This window comes from Pteronotus mesoamericanus, unplaced genomic scaffold (genome assembly GCF_021234165.1).
Source record: "Pteronotus mesoamericanus isolate MK-2021 breed Mesoamerican mustached bat unplaced genomic scaffold, CSHL_Meso_final contig_557, whole genome shotgun sequence".
In the NCBI taxonomy this organism is placed as follows: Eukaryota; Metazoa; Chordata; class Mammalia; order Chiroptera; family Mormoopidae; genus Pteronotus; species Pteronotus mesoamericanus.
In genome coordinates this window covers 5,525,377-5,550,072 of record NW_026555200.1, presented here as the reverse complement: position 1 = coordinate 5,550,072, position 24,696 = coordinate 5,525,377, and the positions used below count along the sequence as shown (strand labels likewise).

The 24,696-nt window shown below is 46.6% G+C and overlaps 1 protein-coding gene across 1 annotated transcript; it reads left to right on the top strand.

Annotated features, from left to right (window-relative positions):
• The first annotated feature begins 84 nt into the window (after positions 1-84).
• On the top strand, positions 85-20,809 carry NMNAT1 (nicotinamide nucleotide adenylyltransferase 1). The gene is made up of 5 exons (XM_054579778.1): positions 85-167; positions 15,124-15,294; positions 16,224-16,407; positions 18,424-18,566; positions 18,882-20,809. The coding sequence occupies exons 2-5, from the start codon at positions 15,180-15,182 to the stop codon at positions 19,295-19,297; spliced, it is 858 nt and encodes a 285-aa protein (XP_054435753.1). The 5' UTR covers positions 85-167; positions 15,124-15,179; the 3' UTR covers positions 19,298-20,809.
• The last annotated feature ends 3,887 nt before the right edge of the window (positions 20,810-24,696 follow it).

The following is a 24,696-nucleotide window of genomic DNA, read 5'->3' as shown; positions in this document are numbered from 1 at the left end:
GCGGTCCGGGGCTGGCAGAAGCGCGCTGAAGGAGCACTTCCGCTGGGCGTACGCACTTCCGGCCTTCTGGAACCAATTGGGGGTGTGGCCGTGGGTGTTCCGCTCGCTGGCGTCCGGGCTGAGAAACTTGTCCCAGATGAGTCGGGCCGATTTGCCTTGAGGACGTGGTAAGCCCCAAACCTGAGCCCCTGAGGGACCGTTGTCTCGGAAAGTCAGCCCAGAACCCGCTTTTGTCGCAACCGCAGGGGACTCCAAGAAAGAGGGTGTCTTGGAGGGTCAGGTACAACGGTTGCGGAGGCAAGGTCATAGTCAAGTTTGGGACCAGGAGTCTTGCTTGCCCTTTGATTATTTGTATCTCCATGTGGAACCAAAAACCTCCGTAAATTTGCCTCTGGCCTTCAGAACGGGTGAATTCACCCTGGAAATAATAAAGTTCCTCTAGAAGAGGCTTCTTGGTAGCGGAAGGTGGAGCGGGAAGTCCTCCATCTTCTCTTTTCTTTTCTCTTTTTCTCTTTTCTCCGAAATCTTCTCCAAACCTGTAACGTTCTACCTTCCCGGAAGCGGGCCTGACACTCCCGCCCGTTGAGAAGGAAACTACTAGCGTTGGGCAGCACTGTAAAAATTACTCAGAAATTAGTTGGAAACCGTTTTTCTGGTGTTCCCAACCCATCTCCTTGAAGAATCAGTAGGATTTCCTGCAAAATTGTTTGAGGTGTTGTCTTTAAAGCTAATTCTTTTTCGGGCTCCCAGAACAAACTTCCAGCTGAAATTACCTTAGAACTCTACCAGAATGAATCATTCCTGTCCGTTCTGTCCGATAGTAGAATCCCTTATTACCGTAAATTGTTTCTCAGAGGTACAATTTGGATGTGTAACCACTGCTCTAGCCCAACTTAGAAAAGACTGTTGATGGGGGTGCAAACTCCAATGCAGGGAATGTGGTCCATAGTATTGTAGTAACTGTATGGTGCCAGTCGGATACGTAACAGACTTATTGAGGGGATCATTTCATAAGTTATTTCAATGTCTAAGCACTATGTTGTACACCTGAAACTAATAGAATACTGAATGTCAAGTGTAATTGGAAAAAAAAAATGTGGATTTAGGGGAAAAAAAAGACTGTTGATACACGGGTTGGAATAGTTCAATAGCCAACCTTGCAAAAACATTTCAAATTCACAGGATATCCTTTGTAAAAGTAAGTGATGGTTATGTTACTGTAATTACCTCTAATTTCTGGTGAATATGTGTGGATGTGTCAATGTTTTGAGTGATATGGGACTTTCAGTGGCAAATTGGGTCAGTGCCAAACAAATCAGCACTGGAAAAACCCATGTTCTTCTTTTATTATTTGAAGAACTCATTCAATAAACATTTACTCACTGTGTCCTTACCCTAGTTTTGATGGTGATAATATGACGTTCTAATCAGGTATTGGTGTTGGTTTTGGAATGTGCAGCCGTGAAACGGTGGGAAACTCTGCTTACGTGTGTGGCATTTGTCTGCTCTTCTTTCTCAGTGACTTAATCTGCTCCAGCAGTTCTGTGCTGGGAGTGTTCTTCTACCTTTGGGTTCTTGTTCAGAGTTCATGGAGAATGAAAAAGTATTCCTACTGTATAAGTAAGGGAAATTAGTTTGGATTCCAGTTCTCAAACAAATAGAATCCAAGCTCTGGGAGTGGCGGAGAAGAAATTGAAAAAAGAGGAATGATGTATTAAGTAGGTAGTCATGGGAGAGAGCATTGGGGTAAATAACTTCAGAACTGGGAGTCATAACTGCGAAACTAGATACAGATGTAGCTCAGAGATATTGCAGTTTGGTTCCAGATCACCGTGATGAAGTGAGTCATAATCTTTTTCCTGGGGGATGGGCTTGCCTTCAATTTGTTTAAGAAAAAAAAAAACCCACGTAACACCTGTGAAGCACAGTAAAGTGAGGCGCAATGAAATGAGTCTGTAAATGCTGCTTGGCAGCTGGAGGTGTTTATAACACTGCAGCTTGGACCTGGGACGGGAGCCTAGAGAGTGCAAGTTACTCCAACGAGGTAGAGGAAGTGCTGGCACAGATGACATTTGAGTGACTAACAAGATGTACTCTGAGCCAAAGGCTCTCTGAAGCCATGGACCTCGAGTTTGTAGCATTGTGACTTTGCATAATGGTTAAGAGCGTGAACCTGTGATTAGAGTCAAGGTTGTTAAAGAACTGAGATCTTGAGCAAGTTTACTCTTTTCAACTTCGATTTCCTTTGGCCTCTGTTAAAAGGGATAATAATAGTACAGGAACCGAGAAAAGGGGCCACATACTAAACATGACAAGCTCAGGGGAGGCCAGCATACCAGGCCCTACAAACTCTGAGGCTGAAAGTAACACAGGATGGTGTGAACATAAAATTCCTGACTAAAAGCAGGTCATGGTGGGCCGTCACATCCTAGGCCTGTGGCTTCCTTGACAGAGGTTCGTCTGTCTTTACCTTAAGTGGGTCTGTCAATTGTCTTTTTTGCAGCTAAGATAACATACCTTTGAAATGTCAGAGTAACCTCCTTCTCCAGACCCAAGACCACAGGATCCCTCATTGTTTTCTTGTTCCCCAAATACCATCTTTGTGAAAAATAACATTTGTTCATTGTTAGCTGTCTCATACTCACTAATATAAAAGAAGTATGTGTCTCTCTGTTTTATTCTTTATCCATCTCGGAAATATCCCTGCTTTGCTTTTTCCCAGCTTCTTGATCTACTTCCAATGACTTTCCGGTAACCACTCCCCCTTGTGTCTACTGCTTGGATTCTAATGTATAAAATAAGCCGTGAAACGGCCATTCTCCAGAGCTTTTTTTCAATCCATTGAGATTTTGCTTCTTGGCAACAGTCCTCAGTTTGGCTCAAATAAACTCATAAATATTCTCTACAAGTTTGGGTGTTTTTTACATTGACAGTACCTACTTCATGGGAGCCTTCTAAGGATTACATGAATGTTTAGCATACTGCTTGGCACTCAGGGAGGATTCAGTGAATGTTACTACCATCATCATCATCATAGTTGGGTAAGCATAGTTCTATATATATGTATATGTATATGTAAGGAAAAGGCCCACCCAGACAGAATGAGCGACTGTATTGCCATTCAGTGAGACGCACCTGAGAGACAAGGATTCTACAGGCAGAAACCCTGAAGCCTTCTGCCCCGCCTGCTGTCAATTTCCCAGCTTTAGGCAACCACTGACCTGCCCTCTGTCACTATAGTTTAAATTTTCTGTTGTAGAATTACATACAACTGGAATCATACAATGTGTACTTTTTTGTATCTTGCTCTTTTCACTAAAAAAAAAAAAACCAAACCCCAGATTTTTCCATGTTATTTATATCAGTAGTTTGTTCATTTTTATAGCTGTATAGTATTCCACATATGGATATACCAACTTTGCTTATTCGTTCAGTCATTCATTCATCTCTTGATTAACATTTGAGTTGTTTCCAATTTTTGGCTATTATGTATCAGGCCAGGTCATGCAATTCCTTGTGTGGATATATATTTTATTTTCCCCATTATTGTTATGTTATCCTCTGAATTTGTTCCCCAAATCCTTCTCTGTGGCATCCTTAAGGACCTTCCTCTATCTTCACTTTCTTGCACCTTCTGTTGCTTTCTAGTGGTGCTTTCCCGTCGCCCTACCAACCATTCTAGTCTTCAGAATAAAATAAATCAAACAATGTTCTCTTAACCATGACACCCCATTGAAGACAGTCTTCAGTATCTCTGGGTTTTACTGCCAGGTTCTTGTCTCCAGCTCCGTGGCCTCCTAGCTGTCTCTGCTTGGATGTCCTGTGCGCACCTCCAGCGCAACACCTGTAAAACAGTAGTCTGTCCCGTTATGCCTTCCCTCCATACCTCCCAGCTTGTGCCTCCTCCATACACTCTTTGTTGGCGAGTAGCACAGCATCTACCCAGTCACGAGTCAGAAATGTCCTCCCTCATCCTCCTCCCCGCCTCCGTTCAGTCACCTGATCCATTGTAAACCCTTGAACCGCCCCTCTGGTTATTACATTGTCTCTCACCTGGACGGATGGATTGCTCCAAGGCAGTGCTTCGCAAACTGTAAGATGCACACAGATCACCTGGTGATCTTTTTAAGATGCAGATTTTGATTCAGTAGGTGTAGGGTAGGGCCTGTGGTTCTGCATTTCTAACCAGTTCCCTGGTGATACCCATACTGCTGATCCATTCGATCTTCACTTCCTCTTAATAATGTCATCCAGTCTCATGACTTTAAATACCATTTATATGAGATGACCTCAAATCTCTAGTCACTCTCTAGTCTGGACCCCTTCCCTGAACTTGGCTCTTTCTCCATTTATCCACTTAACGTCACCATGAGGACACTTAATAGACATCCCCGGTTTAATTTTTTTCATCAATAGAACTACTGATCTTCCCTAAGCTACTTCATGGCCATCTTTGTCTTCTCAAAGATAACTCTTCTTTTAGTTGCTTAAGCCCGAACAATTTGACGTCATCCTTGAGTCCTCCTTCTCTCACAGCTTGTTCCATATGTCAGCAAATCACATTGGCTCTACCATTATAGTGTGTCTAGAATTGAATGATCTCTCACCACTTCTGTGGCTATGGCCCTGGTCCAAGTGAGCATCAGCCCTGACCCGGATGACTGGAGCAGCTCCCTGTCCGGCCTCCGTGTAGCACCCTTAATTCCCCCTCTATTCTGTTCTCCGAGAAATCTTTAAAAATATATCAGGTCATGTCCCTCCTCTGCTCAAAACCCTGCCCCGGCTTCCCACTGCCTCTCTGACTACATCCGCTACATTTTCCCTCTGTTAACACCGCCTCAGCCCTGCTGAGCTCTCTGCCCCCGGAACATGACAGCCGTGCTTCTGTCTGGGGGTCTTCGCGTCGCTGCCTGTCTTCAGGCATCTGTGTGGCTCACTCCCTTGCTTCCTTTCACTCTTTGCTCAGATGTCAGGCCCTTCCTGACCACCCTGTCTAGAACTCCAGCACTCCTGTCTTCTTGCCCTACTTTGCTTTTCTCACAGCCCCATTATTTAATATTTTATATTCATATATGTGTGTGTATATATATATATATATTTGTTTGTCTCCCGACACTGGAATGTAAGCTCCACATGAATAATTTTGACAATCTTGGTCACTGCTTTATTCCCAGCGTCCAGCTCAAGAAATACTTGCTGAATCATGGTGAATAAAGAAGAATTATTTCTCAAGTGCACTGGTTCATTAATCCCTGTTTAAACCCTCTGATACATCCCCGTTCCTTACTGAATAAAATCCAGACTCTTTATATCACGTCTGAGGGCGGGGACACCCTAAATACTATCTTCCAGGCATTTCATGTTAACTTTAAAAAAAAAATTCTAATAAAGTAGGAAAGAAGTCTTTGTAATTTTTTTACCTTTTCTCAATGAAATGTTTTAACTATGAGGTGTCTACATAGAAATTCTATTATTACATATCTATATTTTTAACGTAAATATGTATTATTTTAATACATATTTTAATGTAAATATATATTTTAATGTAGAAAATACATATTGAAGTCTAATGGTATATTGTACACACAGCCAAGCTTTCAGGTTAAGATGCATTTGAAATTCAATAGTCAATTCAGTTCAATTTAGTAACTAGAAGTTTTTCACCTCTAGGGTTTAACCAATTTTGAAAAAAGTAGTGTGAAGACATTTTAAATTTCAGTTTTTAAAAATTTTAAATAGAAAGCAGTGGATGTCAACCATCAAGTGTTTTTCTTTTTTCTTATAGTAAACTTAATGAATTTAATGCTTGGTGTTTGTTTGTTTTTTTTTAAAGATATTTACTTATTTATTTATAGAAGGGGAAGGGAGGGAGAAATAGAGGGAAGGAAACATTGATGTGTGAGAGAAACATTGATCAGTTGCCTCCTCTACAGGGATCAAACCTGCAACTAAGTATGTGCCCTGACTGGGGATTGAACCCACAGCCTTTTAGTGCATAGTAGAACACTCCAACAAAGTGAGCCACCTGGCCAGATCTAAAATTTCCCACTGCATTTTAAAAGAAGCAATAAAATGGCCTTGTTGAAATACACAGTCTGAATCACTGATCTTTTGAAACTAAACCTTTGTTACTAAGATTTATAGTTTCCTTTTAGTTATTTCTATAGCACCCATCCAGCTGATGCTGCTAACATCATTGTAACAAAAAAGGAGGTTGAGAGTGTCGAAGTAATGATCTTGAAAGAATTTAATAGCTCCTTATTTGGGGCGAATTTGGGTGAGATGTCAATCTTGTGATTCTGGTTAAAGTCTTCCTTTTTCTCCATTGTCAGTGCTTGTTAATCCTTAAAGATGGTGCTCTTCCAAATGACTGGTTTTGACGTGCTTCCTGTTGTCGCAGCTCTGATGTTCAGCGGAGCGTTTTGTCTCTCTTCTGGGGGTAGCAGAGCAGGAGACGGCTGGTTGTGTGCTTGCTGGCAGCGGTCAGGAGCAGAGCGGCTAGGACGGGCTCAGCCTGCTGGAGACACGCACCGAGGCAGGAGTCCAGCAGGGCCCCCGTGCCAGCTTCAGACCGCCGGTGCAGCGTCTAGCCTTGCACAGGTCACGCTGGCCAGCCAGAGCAGCCCCTGGCCTGAGAAGAGCGCTGCAGGAGGAAGAGTGGGATCGAATTCAGTGGAGGGGAATAATGTGGGAAGGGCAGCTTTTTACACCCCATTCTAGCCCCCTCTGCTTTTCTGCTTTTCTGCTTTTCTGACTCCTTCGCGTCGTGGCCTTCCCCTTGCAACGTAACAGTCCTAGGGGAACAGCTACTTCCCTTGAGGGACTGATAAGCCTTTGACAAAGATAGGTTACTTGGGGAGTTCTTCGCTTACCCATGGAAACCAGGCTGCTCACTGATAGCAGCACAGACAAGTAGTAAAGTTCAGGAGTCGTTTTTTCCTGTGTTTGAGAAGGGAAAAAGCACTGTGAGGAATACTTGTCTTTCTGTTGGAACATAGACTAAACATGTTTTTGCCCCAAGAATTTAAACAGAGACAGACACCGACTTAGCAAGAGATGGAAGGCTTGCTGCTGAAGGTGCCAAACCTAGTCCAACAGTTCCTCTGTTGATGACTATCTTAACTTTAAAAAAAATTCTAGCGAAGTGGAATTCACACACAAAAAGAAAACCCTCTCATGGAATTTTTTTTTAACTTTCCCTGGTGAAATGTTTACCTGTGGCATGAGTCTAAGTAGGAATTCTATTTCCACATACCTTTATTTTTAGTGTAAATAGAAAATAAATCTCAAAGGCCAGTGGTGTATTGTGTACAGTCAAGCTTACAGATTAAGCTGAGCGCTTAGAAACTCAGTCAGCTGAATTTAGAAGCGTACACAGTCAGCTGCCAAAACTGTAAACACCGCGGTGCAGACTCCTTCCCCGAAGGACCCCACACCGAACACAGAAAACATCGTCTTCAGTGCCCGCGGGACCGGCTCCATGTGGGTAAGCAGCACAGAGAAACCTGGAAGGACAGCCGGGCAGCTTCAGTTTCCTAGGCCTAGCATCTCAGAAATACATTCTTGAATGCAAACCTAAATAGAACGTGTTTCCTCGCCTTGCTGTGGAACAGACACACTCAAAGTCTAGCAGGGCAAAGGTTTTCCTTGGGCGGGCCGTGATGTTTCGGGCGGTGCTGGTGGTAACAACTCTTCGACTGTTTTAGGAGTAACTTCCTTGGTATCTCATTTAAGCCTTACAGCAGACCGGTGAGGCAGGCAGGCGTTTTCTGCGCTTTATGAGTGAGCGACAGGGAGCTCCGAGGGGCCCAGTGGCTGCCGCTGCTGTCAGGGAGGGAGCCGGCCTCCCTCTCTCCCTGATGCCAGTGGTTCGCCACTGCACACGCTGTGCCTGGCGGAGTCATGATTTCATGGGAGGCCTTCTAGACCAGGGCCTAAGGCACTCAATAACTAATTTTTAATTTTAAAAAATCTCTATCACTTTTTGGCTCCAGGTTGTCAAGATCCCTGTTTTTCTAGTCATATTATACCTACTCAGTAACTGTTCATCGAATGGCTCAATCTGCTACATGTATATGACTGCAAAGATTATTTATAAATATTGTATTTAAACTTAATTTGGGCCCTGACTGCCTCAGTTGGTTGGGTGTAGTCTGCAAAGCAAAAGGTTGCCAGATCGATTCCTGGTCAGGGCACAAGCCTGGGTTGCTGCTTTGAGGTTGGGGCGCATATGAGAGGCAAGCAACTGATCGATGTTTCTCCCTCATGTGGATGTTTCTCTCCCTCTCTTTCTCCCTCCCTCCCCCTCACTTTAAAAAAAAATATTAAAAAAAGATAAGCTTAATCTGGTTTCACATTCAAATCACAGAACAACTAAAATAGTGACTAAGGAAGTTTTAAAAATTTCCTTCACCTGAATTTTAAATGTGAATTTTTTCTTAAGTTTCAGTCTGAGAGCTCCTGAAAACAGGAAGTCCTATCTTACCCACTGAGTAGACACTTCATAAATGCTGGGCAGGGTGACTGCCCACTTACCAATTGAGAAGTAAGTAAAGATGATATTACCAACCAAGTTGTTAAGGAGAGGCTGGCTGCAGTACCGAGAAGAACTGGGCCTAAAAATCAACACACTGGGTTACACATTAGCATGTTGCTTATTAGAAGAAATCTGCTTTAAGCATAACACCGGAAGGCACTGCGGACTTTATGAGCTCTAATCCTGGCCTGGCACTAAAGGGTTCATTTGGCTGCGGGCCACTCACTTAAGAACCTCGTTCCTTTAGCACAAGAAATTGAAGAGTTATTAATATTCATAATCGGTGGACAAATAAAGTTTGCCATTCTTCTAATTCCTGTTAATTGGCTCTTTTGGCGAAAAACGTTCCGTGGCAGTCCGGCCTTCCGCAGGGAGGAGGCAAGCTGCGCCGCGCACGGGCCCTGGCAGCCGCGGCCGCCAAGCTCGAAGCAGGCTAATTACCATGCGGCCGCCGCTGCCAGCCCTGCTCTGTCACTGCTCGGGGTCACAGTTTTCAGATACTTTTAGAATACCAAGAGTTCTTAGAACTGCAATTTTTTTTTTGAATGTACCAAACTGCATTTGCTTCATGGCCCAATGAGAAAGTTGTTAGCTGACTGAGTTTTCCTGCCCAGACAAATTTCCCACCCAGAATCTGAAACAACATATCAAGTCATAATCTGGCTGAGCTTTCCATGTCCCCGTCAGCCCTGCAGGTCAACCCACAGATGCTAGCTAACACCAGGCTGTTGGGAGTGGTCTCTGGGGAGTCCTTAAATTGAAACGTTGGTGCCCTCATGGTTTCTTCTTATGCTAAAAGAAATAAGTATTGATTAAAAATTAAACCCAGTCTGCCCAATCTAGTTATTCTTGCTATATTGAGATTTTTGACTTTTCGAAGAGATGACGCAGGTGACTGCCGTCAGCACTAGGGACAAACACAATGGGGCAGGCTTCAATTAACACAGGAGTCCCAGAGCGCACCCTGCCCCCTCCACAGGTAAGACACAGGCAGGCCGAGGTGCGGGGTGAGGGGTGGGCTGATGAGAGAACTTACCTGAGCAGGACGTAAAACTGGAGAAGCAGAGTGGTGATCCCAAACAAGAACACTGTCACTTGGCTGTGTGGGGCACAGTAAGTTACATTTTACATTTGTCCAGTGGTGAAATGGCTTCAAGAAACCAACGTCAGATTCTGTTTCAGTATAATGTAACATTAAACTGCAGGGGTAAAGTTTTAAAGATAGCAAAGATGAATTGCGATCCACCCCGTTTGAGCAAAATTTTGTCCAAGAATACTCCAGTTAGAATGTGAAAAGTGGCTACTGTTTATTCAGCTCCTACTCTGTTGCAAGCACTGTTGATACTGGTCTCTAAGGAACCTTTAGAACCTAGATTCCTTTATTAGGACTAAATTAATGCTATACGCCAATCCGCAAGTAATAGCATGAGTTACTAATATACGTGTATGTAATCAGACAAAACGTGTCAAACATTTTATGTGCATTTTTCTCAGTATGCACAAATCCTATGGGGTAGGGACTGTGGTTCCACATTTTATAGATGAGGAAACCAAGAGTGAGATTAAGGGTCTTGTCCAAGGACAAACACCTAGTAGTAAGAGGCAGAGGTAGAGCGAGAGAGCCCTGGCCGCGCCCCTTGGTAGCATTAGCGCTGCCTCCAGCCAGATGGTTCTCACCGAGAATCACTTACAAACCGGGGATTAACCGACAGTTACCCACCAAGGGGAGTCTGCTGTCGCTGCTCACACATTTTTGAAATTCTTTTGAGATTATGTGTATATAGTTTCCATGCGTATAACAACTTCCCCATTATATCTCTCTCTCTGCTGTAAACTCTATTAGTCACTTTAATTATTTATTTTGTTAATTGGGTTTAGCACTGAATGACTTTAGGGTGTTTGTAGAAATCAAATTTACCCTCCAAGGACAAAGATTTATCCCCAATGAAGGTGCTCAAAATAAAAAAAAAACCAAACAGGCAATTTCAAAATATCCCACACTGGTTAAATCAGCAGCACGCTGTTAGAACTAGAATATAGTTAGTTACATGCTTAATGTTTTGAAAGGCATAGCTGCTTTTTAGAGGTAAATTCCAGAGGTTGTCAAGTCAACCACATTACTTAAGCGACCTCCTGTAACATCCTGAAATGTGACAAGAAAAGCCAAACAATTCCTATCCTTTCTGAAGAAGTTAATGTTTTAAAAGCTGGCTTAATGTTTACAAAATGTTTCGTTAATGTTTACACATCAATGTTTTTAAAACCCAGGAAGGGCAGTGACATTGAACTTGGGAATCAGAAGTAAATTGTAGCTAAACTTCCAGACTACCTCAGAAAGAAACGATGTTTTTGTCGCAGCGGACTGAGGAGGGACACTTACAGCCGGCGCCGATGCGACGGTGGCAGCCCGCAGTGCACGTGATAGGCCGTGTGAGCGAGACAGAAGTGAATCATGGCGCCGCGTCCTGAGCGCCTGCCGTGGGCCAGGGGGGTCGCGGGCAGCCCCATGCAAGCGTCCAAACCGCTTGCAACGGCCCTGCCTGTCCTGTCCCCGCCCTGTAGAAGAGTGCTCTCCTGGGAGAGGGACAGGTCCTTGTTTGCGTTTTTAAACCACCCTGGCCTGTGATTGGCGCTCCCTGTAATTTAATTCTTCTGCGGCTTTGAGGGTGTAATGTTCAGTCTGAGCTCAGGTTGGTTGTATTCACGGTGAAGTAATAGGACTGAGCTAGATATTTGAGACAGGTCATGAATGTGAGAGGGGAGAACGCTTTCTCTAGGCTGAGAGATGAGCTTCTCCAGCCCCTTCCCCAGCCCTTGCCCTGGGGAGCACCTGGACACCTGAGCCCATCCCCAGGGTCAGGGAGCGGCCTTGCGCTCTTTGTTCCTGCGTGCGGGGAGCAGCTCGGGAACCAGCGCCTCCGATCTCAGCCTCCCTGTTCTGCAGCTCACAGCTCTGTCTTCCGTGGGGAATGGTACCTGCAACCTGAGATGGGTGGGGCTGAACCCAGCCCGTCCACCTGGGTCCTGGAGACCATGCTCAGTAGTGGCCAGATACCCTGATTTCCCCGGGTGCCCAGGGTACTGCAGGGGCGGCACTCACGCCCACCCCATAATACCACAGGTACTTTGCCTGAGAGGTGGGGGGTTGGGTTGGGGGGCGATGAGTGGGAACAAGCCCCAGGCGAACCCCGGTTTCATCCTTGAGGTGGCTGACTGAAAGGCAGGACACGTCAGCCATTCTTACCAAGGAACTCATTTTTTAATGCCATGTGCGGCGTTGCTGACCCTTCGCTCCTTTATTTACTGTCAGCGATTAGCGCTGTCCCTGTGATCCCTGCCACGGTGCTTTGTTTGCAGAAGGCCTCAAATGTATTGAATCAATGCTTTTTATGTCCGTCCCCAAGACTGTACTTAAATGGAAGCACTCAGGACTTTGTAAGCGGCCGTCCTGTCTTGTTTCGCCCTTTGCAGGACATTTGGTCTTGTCCAAAGTGTCCGCGGGGACTTTTGGTCATTGACTCATTACAGAATACAAACCTGGGATTCTCTCGGGCTATGCATCACTGAAGAAAGAAGAGAGACATAAGCGAGCATTTTACCTCCCATGTGCTCTTCATTACGAAATTACTTGAGGACACGCTTCTCAAAAAATGAGAAAGGGAAGCATGAGAGTCTGTGCTGTGGCCCTAAGCAGCCGGGGGACCTAACTCAGAGGAAAAGGATTTCGGAATAGCACCTGCACAGCAGAGCAGAGCTTTTCAGTCCGAATTAGAGAAGGAGCGTCCCAGGGAAACCCAGATTCAATAGTGTTCATAAGGTTTGGTTGAACTATTTGAAATTGGTGTTTTTATAGATCAGAAGGAGGTGAAGTGTAGCAACATGACATGCAACATCAACAGTTATCTTTCACAGTGTGTTTACTGCTTACCAAAAGCAGTTTTCTGAACTGTGTGTTGCCTCATTTAATCCTCACGATCATCAGGTAGGCTCTGTTATTTTCTCTGCTTAAGACAGAAAAACTGGGGCAAAAGGCAGAAGAGGTTGGGGTCAGGTTGCGCAGGGCCCTCCAGGACATGTACGTACTGGGGACATAAGCTCTTAACTGTGATGCTATCTAGGCAGGAGACAGGACAACACCTTTCTGTGAGATCTGACCAGTGCAAAGGAAAGAACTGCAGTATCGACGGCCGGGTTACCGTGCTGGGGAGCCCGCTGTGCAAAGCCCTACCCACGCACTCAGAACTGCCCGCCAGCTATTTCTGAAGGAAATTTAAACTGTACCATTCATATTGGTAGGGAGATAAGACAGGATAATGCCTTAGTGAATCAAGATGAGGATCTGTAAAAAGGAACACTCTGAGAAGTTAATATAATAGCAGAAAGGAAAAACTTAGTAGATGTGTTGGAGGATAGAATTGGTATCTAGGAATTAGAGCTTGAGGCAGAAGTAAAAGAGAAATGATAACATTAGAAGACCCTTCCAGGTGCCTCTGCTCTAAAGAACAGGCATTTCTGAGAGAAGAGAGAAGGGGAGGCAGGAGGTCACGGGTGGAACAGTTCATGTGCTTTTCAGAGCGGAAGTTAAGGCTTTGGAGCTCGAAAGGGCCTGCCTGGTGCGCAGCGCGGTGGGGCGGATGTCCCCACTAGAGGACATCAGTGTGAAATTTTAGGACCTTGGGACAAAGAGGAAACCTTACAGGCTTCAAGGGAGAAAATAAGTCAGTCACACTTAAAGGACCCAAGATTGAATGTGACTTTGGATTTTTTGCTGTTTGCACTATAATCTAGAAGTGGTACCTTCAAAATTCTGGGAGAAGATGATTTTCAAAAATTGTATATTTATTCTTACATGTTTAAACTTCAGTCACTTTCATAGTACTCTCCATTTGATGCAATACCTCTATTGAGATGTTGTTTCCACTGCTCAAAACAGTGTTTGAACTTACAGATTTTGATGCCTTTTGGTGCTGCTGCTGTTTTTTGTTTCACCTCTTCCACATCAGCAAAATGTTCTGCTTTGATGACTTTTTTCATCTGGAGAAACAGAAAATCGCTCAGGGTGAGATTAGGTGAATAGGCAGGGTGGGGCACGGAGATCATGCTGGTTTTTTTTTGGTCAAAAACGGCTGAGCACTGAGCCAGGTGCAGGCAGGGGCGCTCGTAAATCACCCATCATGAAGTGGGCAAAGGTGTAGAAAAAGTCTTCCAAAACATTCACTGGAGCTGAGTGCAGCCTCTCACAACAACGCCAGCTGGTGCACTGATTCAGATGGGTTCCTAGAACACTCACCTAGTGGGGGCAGCCTGTACTGTGGTACAAGCCCCCACCCTCCAGAAGATATGGAAGTTTGGGAGAGGAGAATGGGGGTATATGAGAGCTAATCCTCAGAGATCATAAGAGAAAGTAAGTAGACAGTTATTAAGGGATACCATTAAAAGCACATAATACAGAATGATGGTAGAATCTACCAAGAGAAATAGCTGAGAAAGCTATTGCTGGTTGCTTTTAGGGAGTTGAATAGAGGGTTTGGTGAGAGGGATGTGGTCGAGGACTTGGTTTTCATTATGGCCCTTTTGTCACCCTGTGACTTCTCAATCGACATTCATTTAATAAAAGTTGTTAATGAAATTTTTAGATCAGATGTCTTGCATTACTTCACTGGGTGTATGGAAGATCAAATAGAATAATTTATAGGAAAAAGAGGCTTGTACCCTGGCTGGTGTGGCTCAGTGGGTTGAGTGCTGGCCTGTGAACTAAAAGGTCGCCAGTTTGATTCTCGGTCAGGGCACATGCCTGGGTCGGAGGCCGGGTCCCCAGCTGGGGGCGTGAGGGCATGCGAGAGGCCACGGATGGATGGATGTCTCACATACTGATGTCCCTTTCCCTCTTCTCCCTCCCTTTCCCTCTTTCTAAATATAAATAAATAAGATCTTTTTAAAAAGAAAGAAAAAGAGGTTTGTAAATTGTAAGCTAGTATTCAGTGGAATGGTAATATGATCCTGTTGACTTAGAGGCAGAACTCGGCTTTGGAGGGCACATTTGGTAGATGACACTGTCGTCGTGGCAGTAAACTGGCTGCATAGCGCAATCACAAAACTGCAGTGGCTTACAACAGTAAACATACATTTTTGCTCACGAGCTCAGGGTCAGCTGTGGGTGTGTGATCCGAGCCAGGCTCTGCTGGTCTTGCCTGAGCCAGCTGTGACCCGGCTGGTCTCGGATGGTGGCCTCCGCCACGTAGCTAGTGGCGGGCTGTCCGTCAGCAGGAGCGCCAGCTCTCCCCCACGCTCCGTCGCCCTCCCACGGGCTGGCCAGGGCAGGAATCCAAAAGAAAGTGGAAGTGTACAAAGCCTCGCTGTCGCATCTGCCACATTCTTTTGGCTACAGCAAGTCACACAGCGTCGGGAGGAGATCCCCATCCTTTCTGGGAGGAACAGCAAATTCACACTGAAAAGGGAAGGTGGAGAAATGGGGCCACTTTTGCAATTCATAGTCATTAAAGCCAAATATTTTAATCCATCTGTTTGGAATGAGAACACAGAAGGGTGTCCGAAGACCTATAACTGACGTTCTTTTTCCTTTGTAGACAACAAGGGAGGTGTCAGAGTGTGCCACTTAGGTCAACAGCGGCAAATTCTTGGCATGGAGAATTCAGAGAAGACAGAAGTGGTTCTCCTTGCTTGTGGTTCCTTTAATCCTATCACCAACATGCACCTCAGGCTGTTCGAGCTGGCCAAGGACTACATGAATGGGACAGGTAGGAGCAGCAACCAAAAGCGGCGACGGGGTTCAGAACACCTGTCCCCCGACATGGCCCCGTGGCATATGGGATGTTTTAAGCAGGAGTTTGAGAAACTGGCAGAACCAGGAAGTCCACTCTGACCTCCTCCCCCACCGTCCCTGAAGCAGGTCCTGAAACCCTCATGGGAGAGGTGCCCGCCCTGTATGGAGGACAGGAGCGGCCTCATCTCTGAGGGAGCCCAAGCAGAACCTCAGTGAACAGGTTCTTCCTAAGTTTCCTGAATTTCCTGCACTTGCCTTAAAACCTCTGCCCTGCCCTATTTCTCCACTACTGTCTACCCGCCCTCAAATCCAGCACCAAAATACTCAGGTTGAACTTTTTCTCGGGGTCTTCATTTCCTTATGAAGGCTCCTGTGTCATGTAAACCTTTATGTTAAATAAACGTGTATGCTTTTCTTTTAGTAATCTTATCTTTCTCAGTTTAAGTTTCAGCCCCAGCCAGGGACCCAATGAAGGGGTCAAGGAAAATGTTTTTCTTCCCTACGTACACGAGACTTATTTTGTTGCATGAATGATCATGCGAGATGCCGATGGATGGGTGCTCATACTACTAATAATCAGGGAACTAAAGAATGACATCTATTTTCCCCATCATGTGGACAAAAATTTTAAAACTTGCTAGTGTCAAATATCAAAGGCTGGGGAGAACTGGGCTTTTTCTACTCTCTGGGTGGGCGATACAGCTTGATTAAGGTGTTTTACAAGGCAGTTCTATGTCATGTCTATTTTACCACAATTATATATGAATGAATGAATGAATGAATCTGAATCCCTGTTTAAAAAAAAAAAGAGAATCCTTGATTATGAAACATATTGATGATAATATTCCCTGTGCGCAAAATCGAACTTGTTATACTTCACTTCAAACCTAACTCTTTATCCAGGAAAATATAAAGTTATCAAGGGCATAATTTCTCCTGTTGGCGATGCATATAAGAAGAAAGGGCTCATCTCCGCACATCACCGAGTTATCATGGCAGAACTGGCCACCAAGAATGCCGGCTGGGTGGAAGTCGACAGCTGGGAGAGTCTGCAGAAGGAGTGGACAGAGACTGCTAAGGTGTTAAGGTATTTATGGTGAAATCAGCTTTGTCAGTTCTCGAGAAATGGGTTGGGAACTTTCTTGGCCTTTTGCCGTGTCTGGGGCAGCCTGTGTCTGTGAGCACACAGATGAACACAGCTGGCCCTGGGGCGGGACAGCTTGGGGCTGTGCCTTTCCCGTGGGAGGCGACATTATGCAGGCGGTTCTCCTCAGCTTTTATGTCTTCCGTGGTGTTTTGAGATGTTTGTATGCGTATTACTATGTAGCTCTCTGTTAGAGAATATACACAGACAAAGGCCAGGTTATAAGGTCTTTCATCACGAGTCTTAGGTATAAAAAAAGAGACAGGTAGTTTACGGCAGGGGCGCTGTGACACTGGATGGCGGCTTGGCCTGTTTCTGTTTGCTGCTTCCATGACAGCACCAGGGCTTGTCACAGACCTCTGTGCTTACACTTTTGGACGTTCCAGTTCAGGGTTCAGAAACCAGAGGGAGTAACATCTAGTTATTACTTAACACTTTCTTGTGTATGAAACAGGAGCGCTCTCTGAAAAACCCTTCTGCCTAAGGTCCATTCTTAGGGTTCCGAGCCTTCGGCTTCTGACCGCATCAGTTAGGGTTCAGACGGGAACCAGAAACCACCATGAGTGTTTTGAGCCGAAAGGCACATAGGTGTTTAGGCAAACGTGTTAAAAGGGCAGAAGTGGGAGTCGGGGCTCGTTCAAGGTCACGCCTCCTTAGCTGCAGCTGGAGTCAGGAAACTATTCCTGTCTGCCACCACCACCCACTGTTCAGCTGTCCCCGTCTCCTAAAGCTGGTGGCTGGACAGTGGGATATAGAGCCTGGCACCACACTCACGCTGTGATACTACCTGTTCAGCTTCACAGCAGTGGAAAGGTGGCCTCTGTTGCCCTTCCTCCTTCCCAGTCTCTCACGAGTGAGTCTCATCAGCAGGACCTCGGTCACATCCAGAAGCTGCTGCGAGGACCGCTGGGAAACATTTTCAGGGTAGAATTAAACACTGCGCCTGCAGCCGGTGCCAGCATGGTGACGTATCAGAAGGGCTGACTCCTTTTATGCTCGGCCCAGAGTGGGGAGGCTCCCGTCAGGCACCGGGCCTCTGCAGATCGGCCCCTCTGGCTCCGAGTAACCTGCGGTCCCTTACATCTCTCTCTCGGGAATTCACCCAGGAAGGGGTGTGGGGGCACAAGTGCCCGGAGTCTGTTCCACAAGTGTAGCTCAAGCTGCTTGAATAACTGCGCGGCGGTAGATCACCGGGCCCCTGGCTGCCCGCCCCGAGCAAAGCCACCTGCGGACGCTGCCTGCCGGCCCTCCCTTCAGGCCTCAGGCACTTGCCCGCTCCAGGCCCAGGCCAAGCCACACCCTTCAGTGGTCAAGAGTTTGACCTGCTGAGGTTTCAAATCCAGGCTCCGCCACTTATAAGCTAAGTGACCTTAGCAAATCAATCTGTGTCCTCTCTCAGAGCAGATAATAAACAACTCTGATGCGATGGCGACAATGACACAGTTGCTTTGTAAGGGCCAGAACGTTCCCTCCATCAGGCTCCTATGTCCCCGGGGCTCTAAGCCTACCCCCTCTGTTATGGGGATGGTGATGATAATAGAATTTTTATGGACTAGAATTTATAGGATAATAACTGTTATTATTTATGACATGGGATATTGAGAATGTTTAAGCACATAATCCGTGCCGAGTGTCAAGTGTAGTGCTTTGCCTGTAGTAGATAACGAGCACCCTTGTTGTTGTGACGCAGACGCACAAAGCTTAGACCGCAACAGCGACTGTGTGCGTGCTCCCAGGCTTCTCCTCGCCTCCCACCCCCGGTAGCCAGGAGCCGGGACTGCAGTGTACTGGCCAGCACCCACTCCTACTGACAGGCAGCAAGGGCACCTGCGGTTAATGTTTTAACTGTCGCCCCACCTTCAGCATTAGATCAGAGGCTTCTGGGTGTCCACAGAGGGCCGACGCTTCAGGCAAGCGCGGGGAGAACAAGGGATGTTCTGTTGCTTCGCTGTTTTACAGACACCATCAAGAAAAGCTGGAGGCGGGGAGCTGTGACCACCGGCAGGACTCACCTGTGCTGGAGAGGCCTGGGCAGAAGAGGAAGTGGCGTGAACAAAGATCAGAAGTTAGTCCGAAAAAATCCCCAGAGCCCAAAGCAAAAGGTCTGTGTGTTTTACCCAGACTTTCCAGAGCTGAGCCAGCCCCCTTCCCACGTTCACTTTCTGTTCAGGAGGTGCGGGTGCCTGGGAAACACCCCTCAGAGTTGCGGGGGCGGGGGCCGGGGGAGTAAATGGCGCCCTGAGCTCATTCCCCAGCTCTTGTCCTTAACTTTTACACGTCCTAGGTCTCTTCTGAGAATCAGAATCCGATAAAAATTATGAACCTTCTCTCCAGAAAAACACATACCCACATTCATTTTGACGCCGGGACTTGTTAGAAAAGCAAACCCTGAGGCAGGGCCCTCTTCCTCTCCCCAGGTGTGCCAAAGGTGAAGCTGCTGTGCGGGGCAGATATCCTGGAGTCCTTTCACGTCCCCAATCTGTGGAAGAGTGAGGACATCGCCAAAATCGTGGGGGACTACGGGCTCGTATGTGTTACCCGGGTGGGAAACGATGCTCAGAAATTCGTCTATGAGTCCGACATGCTGTGGGAACACCAGGCCAACATTCACGTGGTGAATGAATGGATCACCAATGACATCTCTTCCACCAAGATCCGGCGAGCCCTCCGAAGGGGCCAGAGCATCCGCTACTTGGTACCAGACCTTGTCAGGGAATATATTGAAAAGCATAATTTGTATAGTTCCAAGAGTGAAGAGCAGAATGTCGGGGTTATCCTGGCTCCTTTGCAGAGAAACACCGGAGACACTAACTCCAGAAACACAACAGCCTGAAGCTGCAGACTTCCCTTTTGGGGATTTGAAACAGTATGGGAGTCAGTAACTGGGGAAAAGACCTGTAATCCTGTTTCATAAACTAAAGCTGAAAAGTTTGGTAAAAGTAGTAAATGAAAGTCAGGGTTTTTTTTCCTCTTTTTATCAGAAGTTGCTAAGATGAATGAATGTTTCGGTATTAGGGTCTCTTTTTCTTTTTTTCTCTAAAATGTACTAATCCTTTTATCCTTAAGTCATGAGATTAGCAGCACTAAAACTGGAAGACTGTTTAATTACACTAACTATAAATAAGAAATCACAAAGGACATCCCGGCTTTGTCACATAAGAGGAGCAAAGCAGGACAACAAGAGCCCATGAAAACCCTAACGTGAGTCGTGACAGGAGCGAACAGTCATGCATTCTCGTTCCGAGCAGTGTGCGCCCAGCATGGCCACGGCAGTAATTCTTAAGATGGCCATCGTGCAGGATACGCTGCCGCTCAGTCCTCTCCAGCCGCACAGAGACAGTCTGTCAATGTGCCTGGCAGGAACCTGAGGCCAACAGTTCGTTCTTTCTGGCACGTTAGAACGGCTGGTTCAGTTTTGTCAGGATACACACCTACCTCAAGCTCCACCTTCGGAGGCGGGGAGTGGGGTCCCAGCCCAGAATGTTTAGAATGGCACACTGGCCGGTATCTCCTATGCCCACCAGCGGGGAGATGCCCAGCCCTGTGGCAGCTCATGTCCTGACCCTGGCCCTCTGCCATCATTTTTGTCTTCAGGAGCCACTTCAAAGATGATGTCACAGTACCTGGAACAGAGAGAACCCCAGAGGATGAGATGTCTTGTTCAAGAATTTTATCGTCAGTGCTCTAAGCCTTTATTGATAGCCTAACCACACAGAGACCCTAAAAACAGGAGAGATGGCCCGCAGGGTCAGCCCAGCAGTTTCAGCTCAGGGTCCTGGGTGCTGGTGAGTGGCACGCAGACACTCTCATCTCTGGCCAAACCCTGGGTCTCTGAAGAGCCTCGCCGGGTCTGTTCCAGCCCACTGGGAATCGGCCTTTTGTGAATTTTAACAGAAAAGGGGCCTTTTAAAAAACACTTTCTCTTTTTGCCCTTTTGTATGGACATTAACCAAAGTAGAATTCCCAAATAATTAAGTTATAGCTTTATATTAAAAATACAAGCTTGTTATAGGGTCAGATACTGATTAAAATGTTGTGGAAGTTTTACTGATTGGTCAAGCAAAAAGACCAGAAATAGCTTTTTATAGAATAGTTGTATGGTTTATGAAAATTGTTCTGTAATAGAAACAAGACTAAATTTAAAATTTTAATGAAAATAGAATACCTTTTGCAACTTAAATTTCATGCCTACACCACTCTAGATAAAGGATGTATAACTGTGTAAGAAAAAAATACTTAAAATTGTGCAGTTGTGTAATCAGATCTGAATCCACAGTTTACAAAAGGAAAATGTTAAATAAAATGAGCAAATGTACATTCTAGAGCTCCTGACATTATTGCTAATGCCAACAGGTCAACTTGAAGATGGGAAGGGGTGCACAGCTTGACACCCAGTCATTTTTTTCTCTATCTGCAGAGTGAGTGAAAAGTTAGAATCTCAGACCATGGAAATGAGGGTCATCCTTCTCCCTCCTTAGCTTTGTGGAGTTTGAGAGTCAGAGCAGTGCTGGAAAATAACGATCTAGAAGTAGAAAGTTATCAAAATTTAGCTTTGATTTCTTCTCCTGCAAAACTGTAATTAGTGCATGTAAAGTCTTGTGTGAGCTGCAGAAAGGTTCCAACGCTAGAAATGTCTCCCATGCTCTGTTGTCCCTGTGCCTAGCAGTGCCCATTCCCTGCTCAGCCATGAGTACATTGACCTCAAGCCCCTCTGGGTAAGGCGTGTGGATGGAGACCCTCCCGGGGAGAGCTGGCGATGGTGAAATAGCCCTTTGTTGTGCTATTTATGGATCAACGACTTTGTCCATCAAACCAGCTGCTTGGCTGGCTTGGCTTTTTGTCCCAGTACCAAGGATGCTGCTGATGTCACAGCATAATAGCATGCTTCTGCGTATCTTCAAGGACAGAGCTTCCTCTTTGGGTAATAGAAAATAGAACAATGAACTTCACAGGGGAACAAACATTAATAACTTGTGAACTCCATCGAGGAAAAAGAAAACATCATTGTTTCCTCTGTTCCATGCCTTTTTCATAAATTGCTGTTGCAATGTCAGAGTTTGGGAAACGCGTAAAGCTGGCGTTTTGCTTGTTTAGTGCTGGTCTTTTTACGTGTTGTGCTCCTTTCACCCTTGCGTGGTACAATTTAAAGGCTGCAAACAAGCTCACAGCAAGTCCTTACCCTGCAGCTCCAGCAGCTTCCCTCAGTTGAATGTACAGCACATGGAGAGGGGTTTTGTTTTTTTTTTTGCTGCTGTTTATCGGTGTAGTGGGCAACGGGGAACCGCAAACCTCTTAGATTAAGAGGAGCGGGGCCCTTCCACCGTGGGAGGAGACAGCTAGGAGTCTGCAACCCCCAAAGCGGGCCCTCATCTGACCACACTGGCACCTTCATCTGAGATTCCCAACCTCCAGAACTTAGTACTCCCTAGTGAGCAAGTACAATGTCAGAAAAGCCCAGGCCAGCCTCCTTACCAAGGAAACTAAGACAAGGGATATAGCAGGTAACATACAAGAACCATGCCAGGCCAACTCTGCATTTTGTACATTTGTGGTGTTCACTGTTTGGGGGTATATGATGTTTCTAACAAAATAATAAAGTCACATTATGGAAACTCAAGGGAAAAAAAGAAAAGAAGGTTCTCCTTGGGGACCAGGGGGAAGAGATTGAACCGAAGGGGCGATTTAGGCTCATCTCTGTGCATCGAAGTCAGCTTGCACTCTGCCCTCAGAGGGTCTCCTCGCTGGGGAGAAGCAAGCGCCCCCAACGCGTGGGCCACTCTCCTCCACCCCACCTCCCAGTCCCTTCCTGGGAACCCAGGAGTCACTGTGTTAGGAAATAGGCTCCTTTAACTAACTTATTTTTGGGTGCCATGGACATCTGTTCCTCTGCCATTCTCCTAATTGTTCCCAAAGGCCCCGCGGCTTCCGCCCCAACGTGAGGGTGCACAGACGGGCCCATCTCTGACACCTGTAACTCATCTACGAGCGGCACTGTTTGAACTCCATAATGCCAGCGCTTAGTGTGAGCTGGGCGCGCGCTACTGTGGGCCTGGCCTCATGAACTAGGTGGCGGGTGTCAACGACAGGCCAGGCTGGAATGAGCAGTTTGTCTCGGAGCCTGTGCTCTTAACCCTCCACACCTCACATGATGTATGACTTTGCCAATGATAGTTTAGCCAAATATTGAAATTGTCACCCACCCTACGGGGAAGAGTACAAGCAAATAAACTTTCCACGGTACGACAGTCTGATGGCGATGGCCGAGGGGTTCAGTCCACACAGAAGGACTCAGCTGAACATGCCCCATGTCAGCAATGCCTTGGAACTAGGGCAGCAAAAGGGCAGAGGGAGCAGGTGACGTGAGCCATGGTCTGCGCGCAGGACAAAGCAGGAGATGCCCAGCTGCCCGTGCTGGCGCCTTCACACCGGCAGGCAGGGACACTGCCCGTGACTCAGCCAAGGAAGCGTCTTTCTGGCTGGGAGGCGGGTCTTCAGTGTCAGGCCTGTCAGTTACATGCGTGCGGACGGAGTCCCTTGACTCCGTGTCCCTCTCTCTAAAATAATGCAGTGACCTCTGAGGCCCCTTTACTCTTGAAACACTCGACAGGGTGGAGGGTTGGCATTCACACTGGCTTCTCACCACTCGGCGCTGCCGCCTGTCCCTTCCCTGCTGTGTGACCAGGGGGCATGTCTTGGGACACTATTGTTACACGAAGTGCCAAGGGGAGGCACGTGTAAGACACAGACTCTGCTGCAGGGTTGCCCGCAGGCAGGCGGGGAGGGAAACCCGCTGCATTTTGTGCATCAGCAAGGGCCTCTCCAGAGCCACTCCCAAAGGTGCCCTGCACGTGAGCGCCCGCGGCCTGCAGGGCGGGGAGCCAGGGCCGAGGCCGTTCCAGGGGCAGCTCCTCACAGGAAGCTGCCCAGGCCGATGGGTAACATGACCAAAATGACATTTTCAAACATTAAGGAACATACAGAACATAGAGCTAGTGAACAGTAGAATGGACGGCTATGAAGCCTTCGCCCAGCTTCATCCGTAACGTTCTTAACGCTCTGACAGCCTTGCGTTGCCTGCGTCCTCCATTGTTTTCGCTTTGTCGGAATCTTTGAAAGCAAAGCCCAGATGTGTGACTTCATCTACAAATACTTCAGTGTGGGGAATGCTTGAGTCTCATTTCTACATTAAAACAATTGTACTAAGGACCAGCGGGAGGAACTGAGGAGTGCGGGGCAGTCAAGGAAGAGAGGAGGCTTTTTTTTGTTTTGTTTTCAGAGTTCATTTTGATTTTTTTTTTTGCGTAATTGACATAAAACATTATATTAGTTTCAGGTGTGTGACATATGATTTGAATCTGTCTATCGCATAATGGTCGCCCCAGTAAGCCTAGTTAACATCCATCATCATACAGAGTCACAAAATCTGGGTATGTGCACGTGTGTGCATGATGAGAAAAAGAAGGAGTCTTTTTTTTTTTTAAAAAAAAGTCACTTGGGCCCTGGCTGGGTGGTTCAGTTGGTTGGAGTGTCATCCCGTAAACCAAAAAGGTATGGGTTCAATTCCCGGTCAGGGCACATACCTAGGTTGTGGGTTTGATTCCCGACCAGGGCACATACGTAGGTTGTGGATTTGATCTCTGGTCGGGGTGCATACAGGAGGCAACCGATCGATGATTCTCTCTCACCTTGATGTCTCTCTCTCTTCCTTCCTCTCTCTTTAAAACTCTTGCACATACCCTCAGGTGAGGATTAAAGAAAACTCATCTGGCCCTAGTCAACCTGCCTCAGGATCTCAAGAAAAACAGCTCCATGGGAAGCCAGTGAGAGTCTGGCAACCTCGCCAGCATCCTCCCCTCTGTGACGCAGAACAGGGGAGCGAGGCTGAGGGCCCGGGGAAGCACAGTCCTAACTTGCTCCCTTCAGGGTGGCTCCTCAGGGGCCAGGGGTTCTCTTGGCACACGTGCTGTGTAAAGAGCGCCGCTCAGAGCGTTAGGGCCACCAAAGCAGACCTGAGTTTCCAGCCACGCTGTTCTCATCGGGAGGGATGGTCCTCAGGAAGGGTAAGGATTTCCCTCCACACTTGTTAAGTACCTTCAGCAAGTGAAGCACGCCCGGAAGGGAACCATACTTAGCTTGTCGTGTGCCCTCAAACAGGTTGGAAAAGGCAAACAAGTTGCTTCAGGGGACAAGAGTACCTCACTTTTACTGTCTACATCAGGATGTTTTCCACTG

Bases quoted from the DNA above. Each gene is read 5' to 3' on its own strand.
- NMNAT1 (XM_054579778.1), top strand. From the start codon at position 15,180: ATGGAGAATTCAGAGAAGACAGAAGTGGTTCTCCTTGCTTGTGGTTCC. The intron at 15,295-16,223 runs GTAGGAGCAGCA...CTCTTTATCCAG, and splicing joins GGACTACATGAATGGGACAG to GAAAATATAAAGTTATCAAG. The intron at 16,408-18,423 runs GTATTTATGGTG...GCTGTTTTACAG, and splicing joins GAGACTGCTAAGGTGTTAAG to ACACCATCAAGAAAAGCTGG.